At 41.9% G+C, this 17923-nt stretch overlaps 1 protein-coding gene across 5 annotated transcripts in view; it reads right to left on the reverse strand.

Annotated features, from left to right (window-relative positions):
* Dnm3 (dynamin 3) overlaps nucleotides 1-17923 on the reverse strand; it is a 495872-nt gene that overhangs the window by 3844 nt on the left and 474105 nt on the right. For 4 of the 5 annotated variants that reach the window (XM_006496602.4, XM_006496601.4, NM_172646.3 and 1 more), the window contains one exon: nucleotides 1009-5798. The exons of the other annotated variant lie outside the window; for it this stretch is intronic. In XM_006496602.4, the coding sequence (XP_006496665.1) occupies nucleotides 5729-5798 (70 nt within the window). In that variant the 3' untranslated portion in view covers nucleotides 1009-5728. Of the gene's footprint in view, nucleotides 1-1008; nucleotides 5799-17923 lie in introns of those variants that run through there. 5 annotated transcript variants of the gene reach the window in all.

Raw genomic sequence — 17923 nt, forward strand, 5'->3', positions numbered from 1 at the left:
GTCAAGTGGAGATTTACAAAGACGGCAGATCTGTTTTAAAAGCACAAGGGGAAAGTTGCCAAAGAGTGACAATATTGTCCTTTGTTGTTGTTGTTTTTTAATATTTTTGTAATTTTCATTAGAATTGATTCTGAATATTATCACCATCCATTAGAATCATGTGATTAAACCACACAAGTGGCCAGCATGATTTCTTATCCACATTCAATTGCTCCAACTGGGAGGCTTCCATTGAATGCATAGGTTCTCCACTTGTGGGAGATATACAGAGAAGGGAGTTGCAGGGCATGTTATCACAGCAGTCTGCCCAGCTTTTCTTGCCATAATTATATATTCTGGCTGTGCGTGGTAAATTAAACCAATATCCTTCCCATCTTACTGCCTTATTGTCTGCATTTAGATGGTGTAGTCTAGTACCATGTGTGTTGTGGGGGTGGGGTATTGATTATCTAAAACACAATTAGGGGAAAATGGGTCGTTTATACACATGGAGCATGTATATTTTCTTATTAATAGACAGCCTGGTGCATTTCCTCTTCTATGCCTATGAGCAGGTAACACTGCTGGGTAGTGAGCAGTGTTTGTCTTCTGTTGACCTAACATGTAAATAGGCCATCCCTCCTCCTTCCTTCCTCCTCCCAGGCATTCCCACAAATTCTTCCTCTCCAGGAGCAAACTGTCCCATTGCTTCTTGGTAAAGGTCATGCCATCCTGCCGTCTGAGGTTCTAGTCCTTCAATTCATTTTTTTAAATTAGAGGCAATGTCTCCTCCCACTGCTGCCTTTGGAATCACCTGATTTATTCTGTCTTAAAACAAACAAACAAACAAAAACAAAAAAACAAAAAAACCCCTCCTTTTCCCACAACTTAAGGACAGAAACACATAATGCTATCGCTCCCCACTTTAGTAATGCTGGGCCAATTTGAGCCAAGGGACAATGGGACTTTATTCCCTGGTGTTAGTAAAATCTACAGACTCAAATGTATATAAGAATGAGGAATTGGGGGTTCCTTCAAATGTAATCATTTATTTCAGGTTCAGAAATACAGTTTCACATTTTTTTCACAATAGGTACATGACCTCCAAGAATGATACAGGCTTTAGGAATTTGCTTCAAAAATCCCATTCACAGAATCCATATTAATCCAACATTAAGAAATCCCCAAAGTGGTTAAAAACGACAATGGGGAGTATTCTGGCTCATGTTAAAGAATCAACAGAGAAAACAAGATTTGACTTCTGTGTACTCAACCATTCACACAAAAGGTGAAGTGAAGTTTGATTCAGAACGGGGAGAGAAGAGGAATACATACAAGCCCATGAAACAAAAGCAGTGTGCACATGAAATCAAACACACAAGGTGACAGTGGTAGGGTTTCTGGTTTGGGAGAAGTCATTTTCACAGATTGGCAGCAGTCAGTACAAGACACTGGAGTAGTTTTTGTATGAATTGAAAACATTATGAGTAATGTTTAAGGGATGTAATGGTAAAGATTAGAATGAAATGAATGCCTTGAGCTGAGCCACATGTGAAGCCCTTGAGCAGTGGAATGAGGAGTCTCACCAGTATACCAGTACTAACACATCTTAAGCAGGAGATTCTTTGAGGCTCCTGTCTCTTGCTCTCCACACATACAGATACTACTACATGTATGTATATATACACAACTAGCAATGCATATACTATATATACTTCAAAAATATTGTTAAAGTTTCACATACAAAGCACCACACAATTTTAAACACATCAGCTAGACAGACAGCCTATTATTATCTAGAAGACAAACTGAGTTCTTTAGAAAAGACTAAAGGACCTGGTGAACTATCCATTATTTCTCTAAAGTTGGCTTCTTTCGCAGGAACTCTGAGCTCACAGCTACTAGTGCTGGGTGAAATTACAAACTCATGCTTCCTTCTTAAACACAGACATCTCTCACTGAGTTAAGACAGCTAGGATGTCTGTTTAGGATTTGTTACTCATCCTGCAGAGATTCCCATCAATTTAAAGTGATTGCACAGTTTCCCGAATGTCAAAGGTTTACCTGTCAGAGTAGATAACATACCTTCGAGGAATTGAGTATCCTGTCCCCCACGTGTTTTAACAGGTTTGCTCAGAAAGGCCTATTACTTTCATTGTGTTGCTGACTTCGCATTCTTTTAACTTTACTGAAGAGAACTCAGGACAACACAGATTAACTTAGCTCTTTGTAAGAGTCAGCTCAACAATCCCCAGAGAACACAATACTAACTAGGGACCCTGGAGAAAGCTTCCAAATCTTTCTTACATTTTTTAAAAACCAAAGTCTCACCCAAAAAGTAATGCCTTCCTAGGTAGCAGTGCTGTGGGTTTCAATGCAAAGGACCATAGACATCACGCTACTTTGTCATGGTTATAGTTATGGTGGTCATCATGGTTATCATAAGCTTTGTGCCCCTCAGAATATATACAGAATAGGTTAGGAGATCCTGTGTTTCTCATGTATGTTATGAGAAATGAACTACCATAATCATATTATGGCAGGTCTTCCCAACATATATATTAACACAGTTGAAAATATATTCATACTCTTACATACTGAGCACAGGCTTACACTGATATTTATATTCATATGTATATATATGATGCACATAAAATCACATTCATGCTTAATGGGGTTTTAGTAATTGCTTTTGAACCTACTTACTCAAAAGGACACAAAATACGTGGTCACTATGTACATAGTGTATTCCTAGAGACATGCAGAGAAAACGAGTGCACAGAAAACAACAGTTGTCACGGACTGGTGTCAGGTCCCATCTCATGGTTTAGAGTATGGATACGGTCTAACAATCACAAGTGAATCTATGTGGCTATCTCTTAATTCTAAATTTAGAATGCTTATATCACAGGAACTGTTTGGTTACACTTTTGGATAGAATGGGTATGTATCTGCAGAAACAGAGAAATTGCCAGTAAATAGACCCCACTGCTCTTCTATGTTATAAAACACACCTAAAGGCAATATCCAAGAAGGTATTCTTGGTAGATGATTTTTGGAAATATATCTGTGCTAAATCGATCCTGTTTCATAGTCCATCCACAAATGGTTGGCTATTCCAGCTAGCCAATCTGCATGCGTAAGTTAGCATGTGACAGGAAAGCTGGCTTTTACTTATCAACCATGTACCTTTTCAAATCCTAAAAACACTTTTTAAAGTTATTATTATGCTAGACAAGATAAAACTACATCTATTGCGCTGACAACCTTGGTGTCCTCAACCAGGAGGTTGACTGAGAGATTAGAAACTGAGTGCGAAGCGAAGGTCCTTCAAGCTTACATTCCCGTCCTGAGGCCTGACGTGCACTCCGCACACGCCAGTGAAACCTCAGGCTTCGTTCATGTTGGTGTCTGCTGTTAGCAGAGTGCAAACCCTCTGAACTGCAGCAATCTGAAAATATTCTGGGGTGCCAGTGTTGAACTTCTGGGGAGGGGGTGGTGGAGTAAGGGATTATAGCTCGGTAGCAAAGAGAACAAAACTGTCCTGACACAGGGAGACATTTGGGACAAGGAATCTGTGGATCAAGAAGCAAGAGCTAAGGATGACAAGTGCCATTCCGTTGCTCACGACCGTCTGGGATCAATGGGAAGAAATGTGGAGAGACAAATCCCCAGTTTTCCTTGACATTGGTTTGTGCTGATTCAAGAACACACCAGTGGTTTTCTGAGTTAGTTTCTTCCAACAGAAGGAAGGGTTTGAAATATAGCAAGATGTACAAGCAGAGGAGGGACAAAGCCAAACCCTGAAGTATCTATTTCCTTAGCTGCCTGTTTTAGAGAATTCAGAGGAAGAAGCAAAGGGGGCGCTGAAAGGAGGGATTTGTGGGGAGACCTCATTGCCCACGAGTTGTTTGATTATAAACATTTGCTTAATGTATGTTTTTTTTTTTCATTTAGTTGGGACACTGTTTTCAAAGACAATGTGCATGTCTTATACGAGTTCCATTCACGGTTTTTTTTTCAACAGGGAAAAAAATTTAGAGACATTAGAGCTCTTCTATGTCACTTAAAGGTTGAAAAATACCCCTTTGTATGTTGCATGTTCTCTAATTTTTGCCAATTAAAAGTGGGATCTAACCCATTAGAATAAGTTCAATGCAGTGGCATTTCACTTGGAAAAAAAAACTTTTTAAAATAATGGTTAAAAGTTTTTACATCATATTTTATAGCCACTTGCTTCGGGTAGAAACTGCACAGGAAATTAAAGTGAAGTTTGCATACAAATCATGTTGACTGCCTTCAAAAGGAGATGTTGCAGTTAGTAAAACCTGATTTACCTTTGTGATTATGGAATAATGTCTGGGGACGCTACAATTCGGTGAAAGCCCGCCCGCTCTGCCGTCTGGGTGCGGTTAGCAGACAGAATTCCATTTGGCTTCTAGCTGGTTCCTATGTGCTAACCATCTGGTCATAGGTAGTTCAAAACGTAGCCTCGAGGTTGAACTAATAACCTCTAGGCTAGGCTGCTCATGTAAAGTTTAGAGATCTGAGAGGCTACAGACTTGTTCTGCAGCTCAGTATGGCCAGGATGTTGTTTTTCAGGAGCAAGCTGGAAACACGTGGGCCGTGCTCTTAAACCATGGCATCGCTGATGGATCACCTTCCCATACCAGGTTCCATACTTGCCATGCAATTGTGTCAGAGTAGGCTGTAAGATTTAAGGGAGTCTGGAATGGGTGGAGACACTAAAGTCGTTTTTTAAAAAGGATTCTTGTATAATCATTTATATATAAACCATAGAAATCATGTGCTAGCATACATTTAACTTTTTTCCAGCCAAAATAATAGTCACAATAACTAAACGGAGTTAGTTACCCATGCTGTCCAATCAACTGGAAAATTAAACACTTGCAGTGTCAGCCTTCCTTCATCATAGCTCACAAAGAGGTAAATAATAAGATAATAAATTCTATCTTCTCAGACACTTTTAGAATGGCAATTAGTTTTTGCTTCTTCTTTGAACTCTGAAAGGAGCCAAATCTATCAACTGATTGCCAGTACCCCTCACGCTTTGCCTGGATGGTGCTTGTGCCTCTAGCACAAAGCACAGCACACAAGCCCCAGGAGAGGCTCTCCAGGGCAAGCCCTGGGCACTTGCCCTTTGCAGACTGCCTCGGGCTCCTGAAAAGCTTTCATCTTCAGCAATGCTGATTTAAGAACCTTGCTTTTTTTTTTTTTTAAAGCAGTCCTATGAAATAAGGGGGGTGGGGGGAAGAAGCCTAAATAAGCAATTGCGGACTGAATGGTGGCGTTAACATCAGAAGGCAGAGTTTCTGCTGCCCTAAACAGAATGTGCGGAAGGTCGGTATGGTTCCAAGCTCACACTCTTGTATCTGTTAAGAGTCGTCATAAGCTTCTCTGTAGACAGCTTAGAAAGCTCTTCCAAAGCAACTTCTGATATATGTTGGGTAGACAAATGGTACCAAAGTATAGGGCTGCTGTATAAAACTACCTTGGTCAATACAACATATTTAAGCCTCTCTACAGGTTAGCAGGTTTTCGGAGTCAAACCCCAAAGGTCTGACATACCATGAGCAATGAAGATGAGTTGGTGAACACATTAGTAAGACTGGCTACTTGCCTATAGAGGTCCATACATGCGACTACTCATGGTTGAGCTGCAAAGGTTACCGAATGTGCTGCGTTTGCATAAATCATTAGTGGTTAATTGCCATGCCGGACACTTCGTTTAGTCTAACAGTGAGGATTCTAGTGGACGGATTATAGTGGGGCGAGTTGGTGATGGGGGTGGCCTCCGGCTAGAAAAAGAGAAAGAGACAGGTAAGGGAACAGGTGTTGTAGCAGTAGTTGTCTCTTCAGAACACTGACATAGAGCCACCATGCGCATGCACATGCAATTCCGGCCAGGAAGAGTGGCCACACACTGCAGCGACTCTCAGACTCTCCTCTCTGAGTCATCGGGGTAGCCCAGTTCCCAGTGGAAATTGTGTAGTTTTTCGTTATGCAAATCTTTATGAAAACCAAAGAGATTTTATTTCCCCCCAATACGAGTGCAAATGTGGAATGACTTAGAGGCCACTGTGAAACATCACTGCTCGGATCTGTGGCAGTCAAGCACAGTAGTTAGAGAGAGTGGCCTATACTTAGGTATACCCACTCCAGGAACTGATAAGATGTATTAAGTCTCAGCATTGGTTTTCAGTGTTCCCTGTCTCTGCCAGGGTGTTATCGACCACTGCTCTCTGCCTTAGCAGTGGCTTTCCCCAATCTTTTCCCTTCTGCTTTTAATGCAGACCATCAAAAACAGGAAGCCAAGGCTTTTGGAGTTTTTTTTTGCAGTGGTTGTGAACAGGCTCAATGGGTATGAGTTTCCTGGTAAGCTGCGTGAAGGACAGCTCCTGTTTGGAGTCTTACGGGGTTCGCCAAGATTCGTAGTAGTACTGGCTGCTATCTGGTTGGCTGCAGTGTTTCTGAAAGTCATCTGCACGATATTCAGTGTTATTGTACCCAAAAAGCTCAATATTATCAAGTCACATTATTTATCTCTTGAAATTATATTTATGTCACAAATATGTTAATGAGCCTTTTCTGTGTGGCTCCTATATACAGCTACCTTGGGAAGGTTTTTTTTTCATAACTCTAATTAACACATAACCTAAATGGAAATATTTTTGACTAGTATTTCCAGCTGAAAATTTTTTTCCCCAAAAGACCCTTTGTAGAACTGTAGTCCTCTTTCTGACCTGGAAGCACTAAACTTGGTACCATATTGGATACCCATTTTTCTGGGATGATGCAGCACTGTTGGAAATGTTGAACAAAACAATGATGGGGTGTCTCAAACCATACCCTGTTTGCTGGTGGTTAAAGTGGATACTGTCACTGTGAAGGCCCAGGTTTGCTTCTCAGCTAAGCAACACAAACAAAAATCATAAGCTACATGATAAAATTCAAAGCCAAGAGAAAAATCAGAGCAGAAGAGCTATTGCTGTTTTAATGGTAAGACTGACTACTGACCCCTTTACCATGAAGTCACAGAGAGTCCCTTTTGTCTCCAATAACTGAAGTGGCAAAGAAACAATGCTAGGTTCTAATTTAGTGTCCTATACTAGTTTTACTATTTAGAAGTGACTAGATTTTAAAAGGATGGATAGAGATACTTATTGGCAAGGGAACAAACATGATCACTGCTAGTTGTCCGGTGAGCAAGTCCTTTGCAGAAAGCCTTCTGTAACTGTTAGGCTGTTTTCCACTGGGAAAAAGGAATTTTCTTCTTATGACTATACAGAGATAATTTATCTTTCGTGAATATATTCTTCCATGTTTGAGGTGACTGCCCATATTCCTTTAGCTTACGTCTCAAGTCTTGAACCTGCACTAGTTTCTCATGTGATAGAGAGGTCAGAGGTCAGAGGTCAGACTTGTGTCATACAGTGCTTAGCGTGGTGTTATAGGAAGTACTGTTCTCAGTGACTTTTTGCTTTTCTCAGTGAAGGGAGCCTTCTCTGACCTTCCTAATATAGTTGCTTCAATGACAGTATGGTCAGTCATCACACTGGATTCCAGTTAGGCTCCTGTTCTCATCTTTACTGACTAGAAATGGGCGGTTTTACGCATCTCAGTATCCTTACAGTGCCTGGTCCACTGCTGACCCTCCAGTGAGGGAGTGATTGACAACTGAGTATCCATCAGTCTTATCATATAAAAAGGGGGTTTATTAATCATGGCTGTGGCACACATTATTTTCTCAAATTGTCTTTTAGATTTTATTATTTTAAATTGTGTGTGTGCGCGCACATACATTCACATACCTGTACCTGTGTATGTATACATACATGCATGTAGGTGCCGGGAGAGCCCAGAAGAGGCCGTTGGGTTTCTTAGAGTTGAAGTTAAATCCATATCACAACACCTGATGTGGATGTTGGGACCAGAACATGGGTCCTATGGAATAGCAATATGTACACTCAAGCCCTGTGATCTTTCTCCAGCCCCCTTCCCAATATCTAATATGTATGTGTATATATACATATGAGTATAGGATTGAGGCTTGGATATTCTTCTTCTTGATTTATTATTTGGTTTAGTGTTTGGAATGGTACTAAACAATAACATCCTGTCCTCTGGGAGTTGGACAAATACATAACCTATGGAGTTGTATTTTAAGTAATTAAACAGTCATGAGATGGGTGTTGAGAGCCAGAATTTGAACTTGAAGGAGGGAAACTCAACCAGGGCATAATTAGAGGATGCGTGGATGTCAGACTGTGAACTGAAAGAGACTTGGGATACAGAAAGGCAAGGTGATTGGAAGTTGTTCTTTGCAAACATGATAGGTTACACAAAGGCTTGTAGCTCAGAGAGAAAGGAGTACACCTGGGCTCTCCTCATCCTTTTACTCCCATCTTAAATGTCACTGCCCAACACTTTATTGCCTGAACTCCCCGTAGATTCCAAGTTCCTGGAGAATAGAGAATGCGCTTGTTGCTTTGTGGTGCACTCAGATTTAGCTCATTTAGCTTCAGGAGCAGAGGGTGAATATTTGCTTAAGAATGGACAGGTGAGCGAGCGATTGAAAAGTGCCTAAGCAAGACATCCATTGTGGCTGGCATTCATGCTAAGTCAAGGTGAGCCGGTTCCATGTGTATAACACTTTTGAGTTAGAAGCTTATGTCTGAGACTGTATGTTCATATAGAAAGAGTCCTGGAGTAGAAGTTAAAAAAAGACATCAAGTGTAGATCTAATTGCTAGATGATGCAGGATTTTTTTTTTCTGAATGCTTCTAGGTTTTATTTTTCTCATTTGTAACTCAGGCAGAGGCTGTAGCAAGGCTTATCTATGAATCTGTGCATTGTGCCAGGTGGTTTTAAGAAGCCTGGAGTCTAGGCTTGAGTGGCAGGGCAAGGGACCCGAGACAAATGTCCAAGTGGTTTTTACTATGACACTCCATTTTAGATACAAAATAATGGGGTAAAGCTCTAGAATTCATCGCCTGGTGATGCACCCCAGCAAGCTTGAAAAATGTGACAGTGTGGGTGCAGCGAGGGCCAAAGGTGATTTCAAGTACTACGTAACAAAGCTTGCAAAAGGTAGGGAAATGTAGACCTATGCCGGCTGAATGACCGAAAAGGACTAGAAATGTAAATGAATTAAATCAGCGTCAGAGGGAAAGCTCAGTGGTGGGAATGGAGACTGGAACAGAAACTGAACACTTGGATGGAAGAGCCGATTGTCGTTGATCTCTTTGACCTTGGACTAGGGTGGTGGGCGAGTGATGACCAGCAGTGGGCAGAGGCTGAGAAGAGGCCTGTGGAGACATCTGGCTGTCAGGCCTGGTGTATGTTTTGTTTACTCTACCTCAGAATTTAGCATGCTCTTGGTTCACAGTGAGTTTTTGTTTTCCCCAAATGAATAAAAATAGTTAAACATCTTCACTTTTGTTGAGCTCCTTAAGGATGGCCCGTGTGGTGAATTAACGACGGAGGGAAAGATGGAAGGATAAGACACCGTTGTGTTCTCTCAGAATGACTATGGCATCTTTGGAATATGTTCACTTTCAGATTAATGGAATCCACATATGTGGAATATGTGCAATTAAAAAATCCCGAAGAACCTTGACCCACTTACTCTTTTGGAAGAGGTGAACACTATTTTATTTCTAAAACAATAAGAAAAGTAAACCATAAAAACCATAAAAATCTGTGCTTGAAAAAAAAAAAACAACAACTCAAGACAGATCCTAAGTTGTTGAGGGCGATTTTTTTTTTTTTAAATAACCCAAGCTAAGATGTTTGCCAACTTCAACACTAAGAAGGTATTTAAGGTTTTCTGCTCAAATTTATTTCATTGGTCCAGTTCCTAACCATTCCTATTGCCAAAGACATTCACCTCACAAGACAGTTTGTTTGGGGGCAAACTTATTTGTTTTGTACCAAATTTTCCTCAGTTGCTTTGTTAAGTGATGGGCTTCATTAAGTAATCCATTACATTGAAATGAAGCATCTTGTATCGTTTAAACATTTATTGAAACACTGTGTTGTGTGTGGGCGGTTTATGGTTATGATAGAAGAGCCATGTTTCTGCTTTCAAATCAAAGGGAAAGATGTAAGACTTGAAGTTGTGGCTGCAGGGATGGCCCGCTTACAGGATTTTGGACAATGACAGTTTTTGTAAGAACGTCCCATGTTCCTGCTGGGTGGGTGGCATTTTTTTCTTTTTCTTTTTTCTGGGCAGAAGCTGGCTCCACTGATAAGGCTGAGAACCTGCCGTTTGTTTCCTTCTCTCACACGATTGTCTTTTAAGAATAGAAGTCTAATTCCATCTGTTCGTCTTCTGTTATCTGGCCTTGAGTGTTCATGATGTGAGGCTAGTTGTAATGACCTTGGGGAGGCTCCACCAGGACAGATTGCATTGTTCATCAGCTTTGGTGTGTGTGTATGTGTGTGTGTGTGTGTGTGTGTGTGTGTGTGTGTGTGTGTGTGTATGCATGTGTGTGTGTATGTGAATGTATGTGTATATGTTTGTGTGTGTGTATATATATGTATGTGAGTGTGTGGGTGTGTGCAGTCAGGCCAGAAGTTGGTAGTGGAGTCTTCCTCAGTCACTTTAACTTTCTTTTTGAGACAGGAAACTTCTTGAGTTATCAAGACTGGCTGACCAGTAAGCCCCATAGACCCTCCAGTCTCCTCTTCCCTGACACTGGTATTATAGGCTCACAACACCCACCATACTTGGTTTTTCTCTTTTTTTTTAAGCGTGGGTGATGGGTATCCAGAAGCAGGCTAGCACCCTTGCCCTGGTAAGCGCTTTACTGAGCCTTCACCGCAGCCCCCATCTGAACACTTGTCTAAACCTCCCCTGGAGTGAGCCCGCCTCTTACCCTTTTCTTCCTGCACTGCATGGCACTTGATCGGGACAGGGTGAAGACCTGGATGTGAGTAAGTGTGCGTGCATGAATCTAACAGACAGGAACATGCCTCTGAGGAAAATGGAACAGTAATGACAAGGCCAGAAGCTCACTTCCTCTTCAGAATATTTACTCTAGACAGTTGTCACAGGATGCAGTGTTTTAGGTGTAGGTAATCCACTTATATTTTGATTCTCATTTTGTTAATTTTTAAAATAGGTATATATTTAGATGGAGTTGGGCTTAACTCAGGAAAATGTTGTGATGCTCACGATTTTATTCAAATGGAAGATATTATTATAATTTTATTATAAACAATAAAGGTACTTGCTCTCTAGCATATATATACATACATATATACGTATGCATATATACATACATACATATGTATATGTATATATTTGCCCTTTGTGATCTAAGAATGTCATCAAGCTCATTGTTGTGCAAGAATAGTTTGTGGTAGATGTATGGAAGCATATAAAATTGGAGTCTACTTGAAGGGTCTGAAGGTAGTATAACTCACTAAATATAAGAAGTGACATATAGTTCCCCCATAAGAAAAAACCCTTGATTTTATAATATTAATACTAATATATATATACTAGTATATACATATATATGTATATATGTATACATATATTTGTAAAATATGAATCAATTTGTGGGACTTGAAGTGCGAACATGAGATAATTGTTCGCAATCTTTATTTGGTAACATAGGCATGTACTAACTTGAATGCTTTCGTCTCTGGGATAAATAGAAAATGCACTGTGCTGACGCTTACTCCGATGGCTCTGTAGATCTGCCCTAGGCTGCCCTCACAGGTATGATGCTAACATCCCTATAACAACAAACCCACCCAGCCTTTCAATGATGAAAGGGATTTTACAACAACATTGACTTGGATTCTTTCAGTAGACTGAAAACAAAACAAAACAAAAATCCAAACGTATTTATATTGGTTTGTAAAATGCACTGCTTGGGGGCCAGGGTCCAAAGTAAGTTTTGATTAAGCATTGCAAGTCAGCTCATCTTGCATTTTTTTCTTTCTCTGTGTGCATTTCAGGGTATGATGTTAACAGAGATGTGGAAATAAAGATTGTCACTTTCTGGAAGGCTGTCTCGTTAGGACAGAGTCAGGTTAGCAGTGACAGCAGCAGGTAAATGCTCACATAGAGCTCTAACCTGGGCAGTGGCAGGGACACCTGGAGTCCTAGCTTAGAGATGGTGTGTGTGTGTGTGTGTGTGTGTATGAGAGAGAGAGAGAGAGAGAGAGAGAGAGAGAGAGAGAGAGAGAGAGAGAAGAAGAAGAAGGAGAAGGAGAAGGAGAAGGAGAAGGAGAAGGAGAAGGAGAAGGAGAAGGAGAAGGAGAAGGAGAAGGAGAGGAGAAGGAGAAGGAGAAGGAGAAGGAGAAGGAGAAGGAGAAGGAGAAGGAGAAGGAGAAGGAGAAGGAGAAGGAGAAGGAGAAGGAGAAGGAGAAGGAGAAGGAGAAGGAGAAGGAGAAGGAGAAGGAGAAGAAGAAGAAGAAGAAGAAGAAGAAGAAGAAGAAGAAGAAGAAGAAGAAGAAAAAGAAGAAGAAGCAGGAGGAGGAGAGGGGAGGGAGGGATTGATTCTAGAGCACAGGGGAAGTTGAGGGTCTGACATTCCAGGAATAGGAATGGGTGCCTATAAAGAAAGTAAGCTGGACAAGTGATGCTATTTAGAAAATCAAACGTCACCCCACCCTTTGCCACAAGTATCATGTGACTTGTTTGGAGCTGCTAAAATGAGGAAATGACCTAGAGAATGTTTAGTTGTATGAAACTGTGGTGTTTACAAGACTAGATGTGATATTTCGTTTTCTACAGTGGCCTCTGTACTATATCACTAATGACAGTTAAGGCGAGGAGAGGAAGGAAGGGGATGAAGAAGGTAGAGAGAAGTGGACTTAAGAACAGAGCCTGAGAAAACAGGGGGTAGGGCCCGATTTTTCCAGACATTTGCAGCATATGGCCATTGAATTAAGTCAGATGACATGACACTCCTTCCAGTGAATTCCCTCCCTCCTTCCTATCCTCCTCTTTCTCCCTATTCCTTAGCATCTTCTCATTCTGCCACCCATCTTCCTTTCCCCTCCCCCCCTTTCCTCCCTCTCCCTTCTTTCCCTAGAAATAGAACTCCCTTTGGGGCTTTGTACCATAGAGCCCATTCCCATTAAAGTAGGGGACTAACATCCTTTCCTCTAATTCTCTGACTTCCCTTTTTCTTCCTGGCCCTCACCTCCCTCCCACCTTAGGCGCCAGGAGAGGGAGGATCTGACTTTAACATCCAAAGGAAGGAAGTGAAGTTCTGAAGGAGGTACCCAGAGGCAGCTATCCCTAGTGGAGGTTTCCACTTCCGGGGTATATAGTCTCCTGTCATTTGAAGTCATGGAAAAGAAAGGGCAGGAGCAGGGAAGGAAAAGACAGCGGTTCGCACCTCTGTGAGACAGTAGGACTCACTAATGCTTTAGAAGAGATGAGAGAGCCCTTCTTGCCTTCTAGGACGATGAGGGGGGAATTTCAGAGAGTGTAACTGTTTCAGAGCGGCTGTGAACAGGCAAATTCTTTTTGAAAAATTGCTTTGCTGTTACAAAATAAACGCACAGAATCTGAGGATATAGAAAGGACTAAATGACAGCTGGTGAGTCAAAAGGCCAGTTTTAAATGCACCACACAGTACTTTTTTGCCCTTTAACTGGCAAAAATTGGAGACAAAGAGTTGCCCTGTACTGCTGGCTAACTCAAACAGTGTTCTAAAAAACATCCAGCAGGGGGAGCTCTAATATGCCTTTGAAGCTCAACATTTAAAAAAACAAAAGAAACAAATGAAAGCAAACAGAAAAACAGAGAGGCACTGTGCCTTTTGAGCTGCCATGCCAGCGAACAAATATGTAAGGAAGACCAATTAAATGCTCAGAGCAAGCAATGGCACTTGGGGGAGGCGGGACACGTGCAGAGTGGCCCACAGTGTCTCTTTTGCAGGAGCCTGTAGTTGTGAGGCAGTAAAATAGGTCTGGGGTTCCCACAAAAGAGGGAGCAGAGCTGACTTCTGGGCAAGCCTCGAAGTTATTCTTTCCCTCTGAAAGGATCTTATTGTTTCTAGAGCAGCCTTGAACACTGGCCCAGAAACCACATTTTAAAACAGAATTTTCATTGTTGGTTGAAGGAGCTACCGAAATGCCAAATGGCTAAGTCCCTTACTCAGTGGCTTGTTGGGTGGTTTTTCTTCTCCTTCAAGTCAGGAAAAAAAAAATGCTGTGTTTGTAAAAATTGGTGCTAAAAGGGCAAGAAATCATAGGTCCCCTGGGCCATGTAAAGAAGGAATTAGAGCTTTCACACACACACAGACACACACAGACACACACACACACACAGACATACACATACAACATACACAGACACACACACGCGCATACACAGACACACACACACACAGACACACACACACAGACACACAGATACACACACACACAGACACACACACACAGAGACATACACATACAACACACACACACACACAGACACAGACATACACACACACAGACACATAAACATGCACACACAGACACACACACACAGACACACACACAGATACACACACACACAGACACACACATACACACAGACACACACACATACACACAACATACACACACGCACACACATGCACAAGCAATGCAAAGAATTTATTCAGGAAAACAGTGAGGAGTTTACAGACTAAGAGTTCCCCTCTATTCTTGGCAGTGTTTGGAGGTGCAATGGGTGAGTGGACATTCAATGTGATCAGAACAACTTCGTCTAGAGGAAAGTGGCCAACGACCCCTTCTACTCTCTTGCCAATATGAAGGCAAGGTTTTTGTTTTACACCTTAATGGTATGTCCACATCTAAAAGTTTTATACAAGCTCCTGGAGAAACTTTAACTAGACCAGTTCAGACCAAGAGTCACTAAATAAAGCCAGTCTAGACAGAAAATGTATGGAAACCATATGTCCTTCAGGCATCTGTCTTACAAAGATTGCCATTGCCCTGGAGAAATCCTTCACAAAATATGCTCTTAGGAAAAAAAAAAAATATCCGGTGCTGCATAGCCACAGGGAGAAGAGTGCTTAAGAAGACGGTTGGACTCAGAGGAAATAGAGCCAAAACTGTTCATAAGTGCGAAGTTCTCATTTCCCTGCACATCTGTGCGTAAAAAGCTTTGAAAGGATGGGCTAAGGTAGCTATCATTTATATTTCCATTGTTCTTCCAGGCTTCCACAGAATGTTAGACAGAGGGATCTCAGAGCCGCTCTGTTCTCACCCACAGAGAGCTGTTTTGAGTAAAGCCGTACGTGGATGTGGCCAAAGACCCAGAACATTCTCTTCTGATTATTACCTCATCCTGCCGGCCTGCCAAACACAGCCAGAAGGCAGGTGTCCACCATAAGGAACCAGTGGAAGACTGCTCTATAGAATGATGTGTGGGGCCAGGAAGACAAAGGAAGTCGGGGCAGGGATGGATAAAGGAGGGGGCTCCAAGGATGCAGTGAAGATGGATGGTCGTCCTAAACCCCGTTTTTCTAATTTAACGTTGCCTTCTGAACAAGAGACAACAACTCTCTCTTCCCTACTCACACTTGGAGATACACTTTAATTTTAACCAATGGTATAGATTCTGCGGGGGGGTGGGGGGGGGGAGTAAATATGCAAATTACCCCCCCCCCCACTCCCACCCAGCCAAATAGCATATCAAATGAAAACTACAAAGGGCTCACTCGGGACAACATGAAGCAGGAGAACACAGCAGGGTTCCTTGTGGCTGTCTACACTGTTTTACTGAAATTCTCAGGTCTGGAGGGACAGGGACTGGGGAAAGGTTCAGTAGGATTGGTAAGTGGCACCAGCAGGAGTGCCTCCATGTACTGTCCCCCTCACCTCACCTCGAAGACTGTGAATTAACAGTGTGTGCCAGACAGACTCACAGAGAAGGGCTCTTGAGGGAAAACAGCCAAAGCCATAAGATTGTGATTTTAAGAAAACTCAAGAGGCACCACCAGCATGCTACTTCAAAGACAATCATGTTCTAAAGGTTAAAAATTCTTATACTGGCTTTCCAGTATGAAATATTAAGATGTGGGAAGAGTCATTTAGAGTATTGGAAATATTAAGGCACTTTATATTGCAGGGCAGAACACTAACCACTGTACTCACAGACTATTATTTCAATATCTACTCACTGCGGACTCCTGATCTGAACCGAAGATCACCTGGCCAGGTTAACTGCAGGCTCCTGGTGAAGTTACAGGGGTTTCTCTTGAGTATTATCTATTTATTGGTACTTTTAAAGCTTTAAGTCGCCTTTCCTGCTATGGGTTTGCAGAGCTTCGTTTTATTTTGGTGTCAGGCCTAGATATGTGGAGGGAAAGTCCTGCCATGGTTTGTCTAGTTAACACATCCACTAATGTCTCCTTCATTTTTCACCCCAAAGCCAATAATTAAGATATTGTAGAACTTGTCTGACGTGAGGGTTTATTATTTTAGTTATTAAAACACTTTCTAACACTATAGGGAATGTTTTTAAAAAGCAGTGGATGTTGGGCTTAGATCTTTTTACGGCCTTTCTTTGTGACTGCAACCATAGTGGCAGGGAGTAGGCAGGTCTTATGTTAGACCTGGGGCATGATACTTAAAGGTTTACCTGAAGGAAAATTTCATTCAGTCCTAAAATTATCTTTGAGATCACACTATGAACTTAAAAGCATACACACGGTCCAGAATTCGTCTTACGTTAGTATTCATTGTCAAGCAAGCTACCTCAAGGATTATAAAATGCCTTATATATTTTTCCCCACTGGACAATATAGCATACACCTATAATCTGAACACTTGAGAAGTAGGGGCAGGAAGATTAGACATTCAAGGCTGGAGGTGGCAATAAAGTAAATTCAGGGACACAGTAGACTATGTGAGACTTTGACTCAAAAAGTAAGAACAAAACAAAATAGCCAGATAATCAGGCTAAGTGCCTGTAAATCAATGTCATACTGAAGTGTGCAGATGAAGGGGACATCTAGATACTGCTGCTTCAGAATATCTAAAGCCAAATTCGAATGTTTATATGGTGGAGGCAAAAGGGATATTCGGTTGTAGACTAAGGCCATTTTCCTGATTATACTGAAAGCCAACTAAGGCCCTTCTCACGCTGTGTGCCTTTTTTGAAGTGGGAGATGGATCAGGATCTTACTGTGTGCCTCATGATGGCCTGAACTGGCTTTGTAGCCAAGGCTGGCCTTAAATTCATGATCCTCCTGCCTCAGCCTCAGCCTCAGCCTTGCAGGCTTATGGGGGGCTATAAGAGATCATGTCCACCTTTATTTTAGCTTGTCTCCGTTTCCAGACCTTTCCTTGAAGCTTTGGATATGTTTGTGGTAGAGTATCTAGGTTGGTTCAGTCTTCATTTTCTTCTCTCTCAGCTTCTATGTCATCCTTTCCACCAAAGAAAGGATGCTGCTTATTGGCGACTCTCATGTTGACCTGTGCATTCGTGGGGTTTCCGTAAGAGCAGGGAGGAGAGCCATTATACCTTGTTTCATTTTCTGGTGCTTAGATCACTCCCTGTGTGGGCAATTGGATCAAGAGGCTCAACGCTACCCCTGATGCTGAGACGTGGAGAAGTTGGCTAATTTCCCTTTTGATTATGCTCCGACCCCTGCTCCCCGCCCCCAGGGCCTGTGAATGGAATGGGTTCATGTGATTCATGGGAACCGATTATTCTGACTGAAAAACAAAGAGTGGATATTTCTCAGTGCTTGGTGGGAATGCTTAAAAATAAATTAGAGCATTTGGTATTTGTGGTTTTGCCTATCATGTGGCTCTGAAGCCTGAGGAGCAGCCAGATGCAAGGAATGAGGGAGCTGTGGTGTGGAGAGAGTCCCTGAATACCTCATGGCTTTCGACATTGCCCTGCGTTGGAGTTCTATTTTGGGCTAGTGCTGCCATGTGATCTAAACATGTA

The sequence above is a fragment of the Mus musculus genome, chromosome 1 (assembly GCF_000001635.26).
Source record: "Mus musculus strain C57BL/6J chromosome 1, GRCm38.p6 C57BL/6J".
NCBI classification, from domain to species: Eukaryota; Metazoa; Chordata; class Mammalia; order Rodentia; family Muridae; genus Mus; species Mus musculus.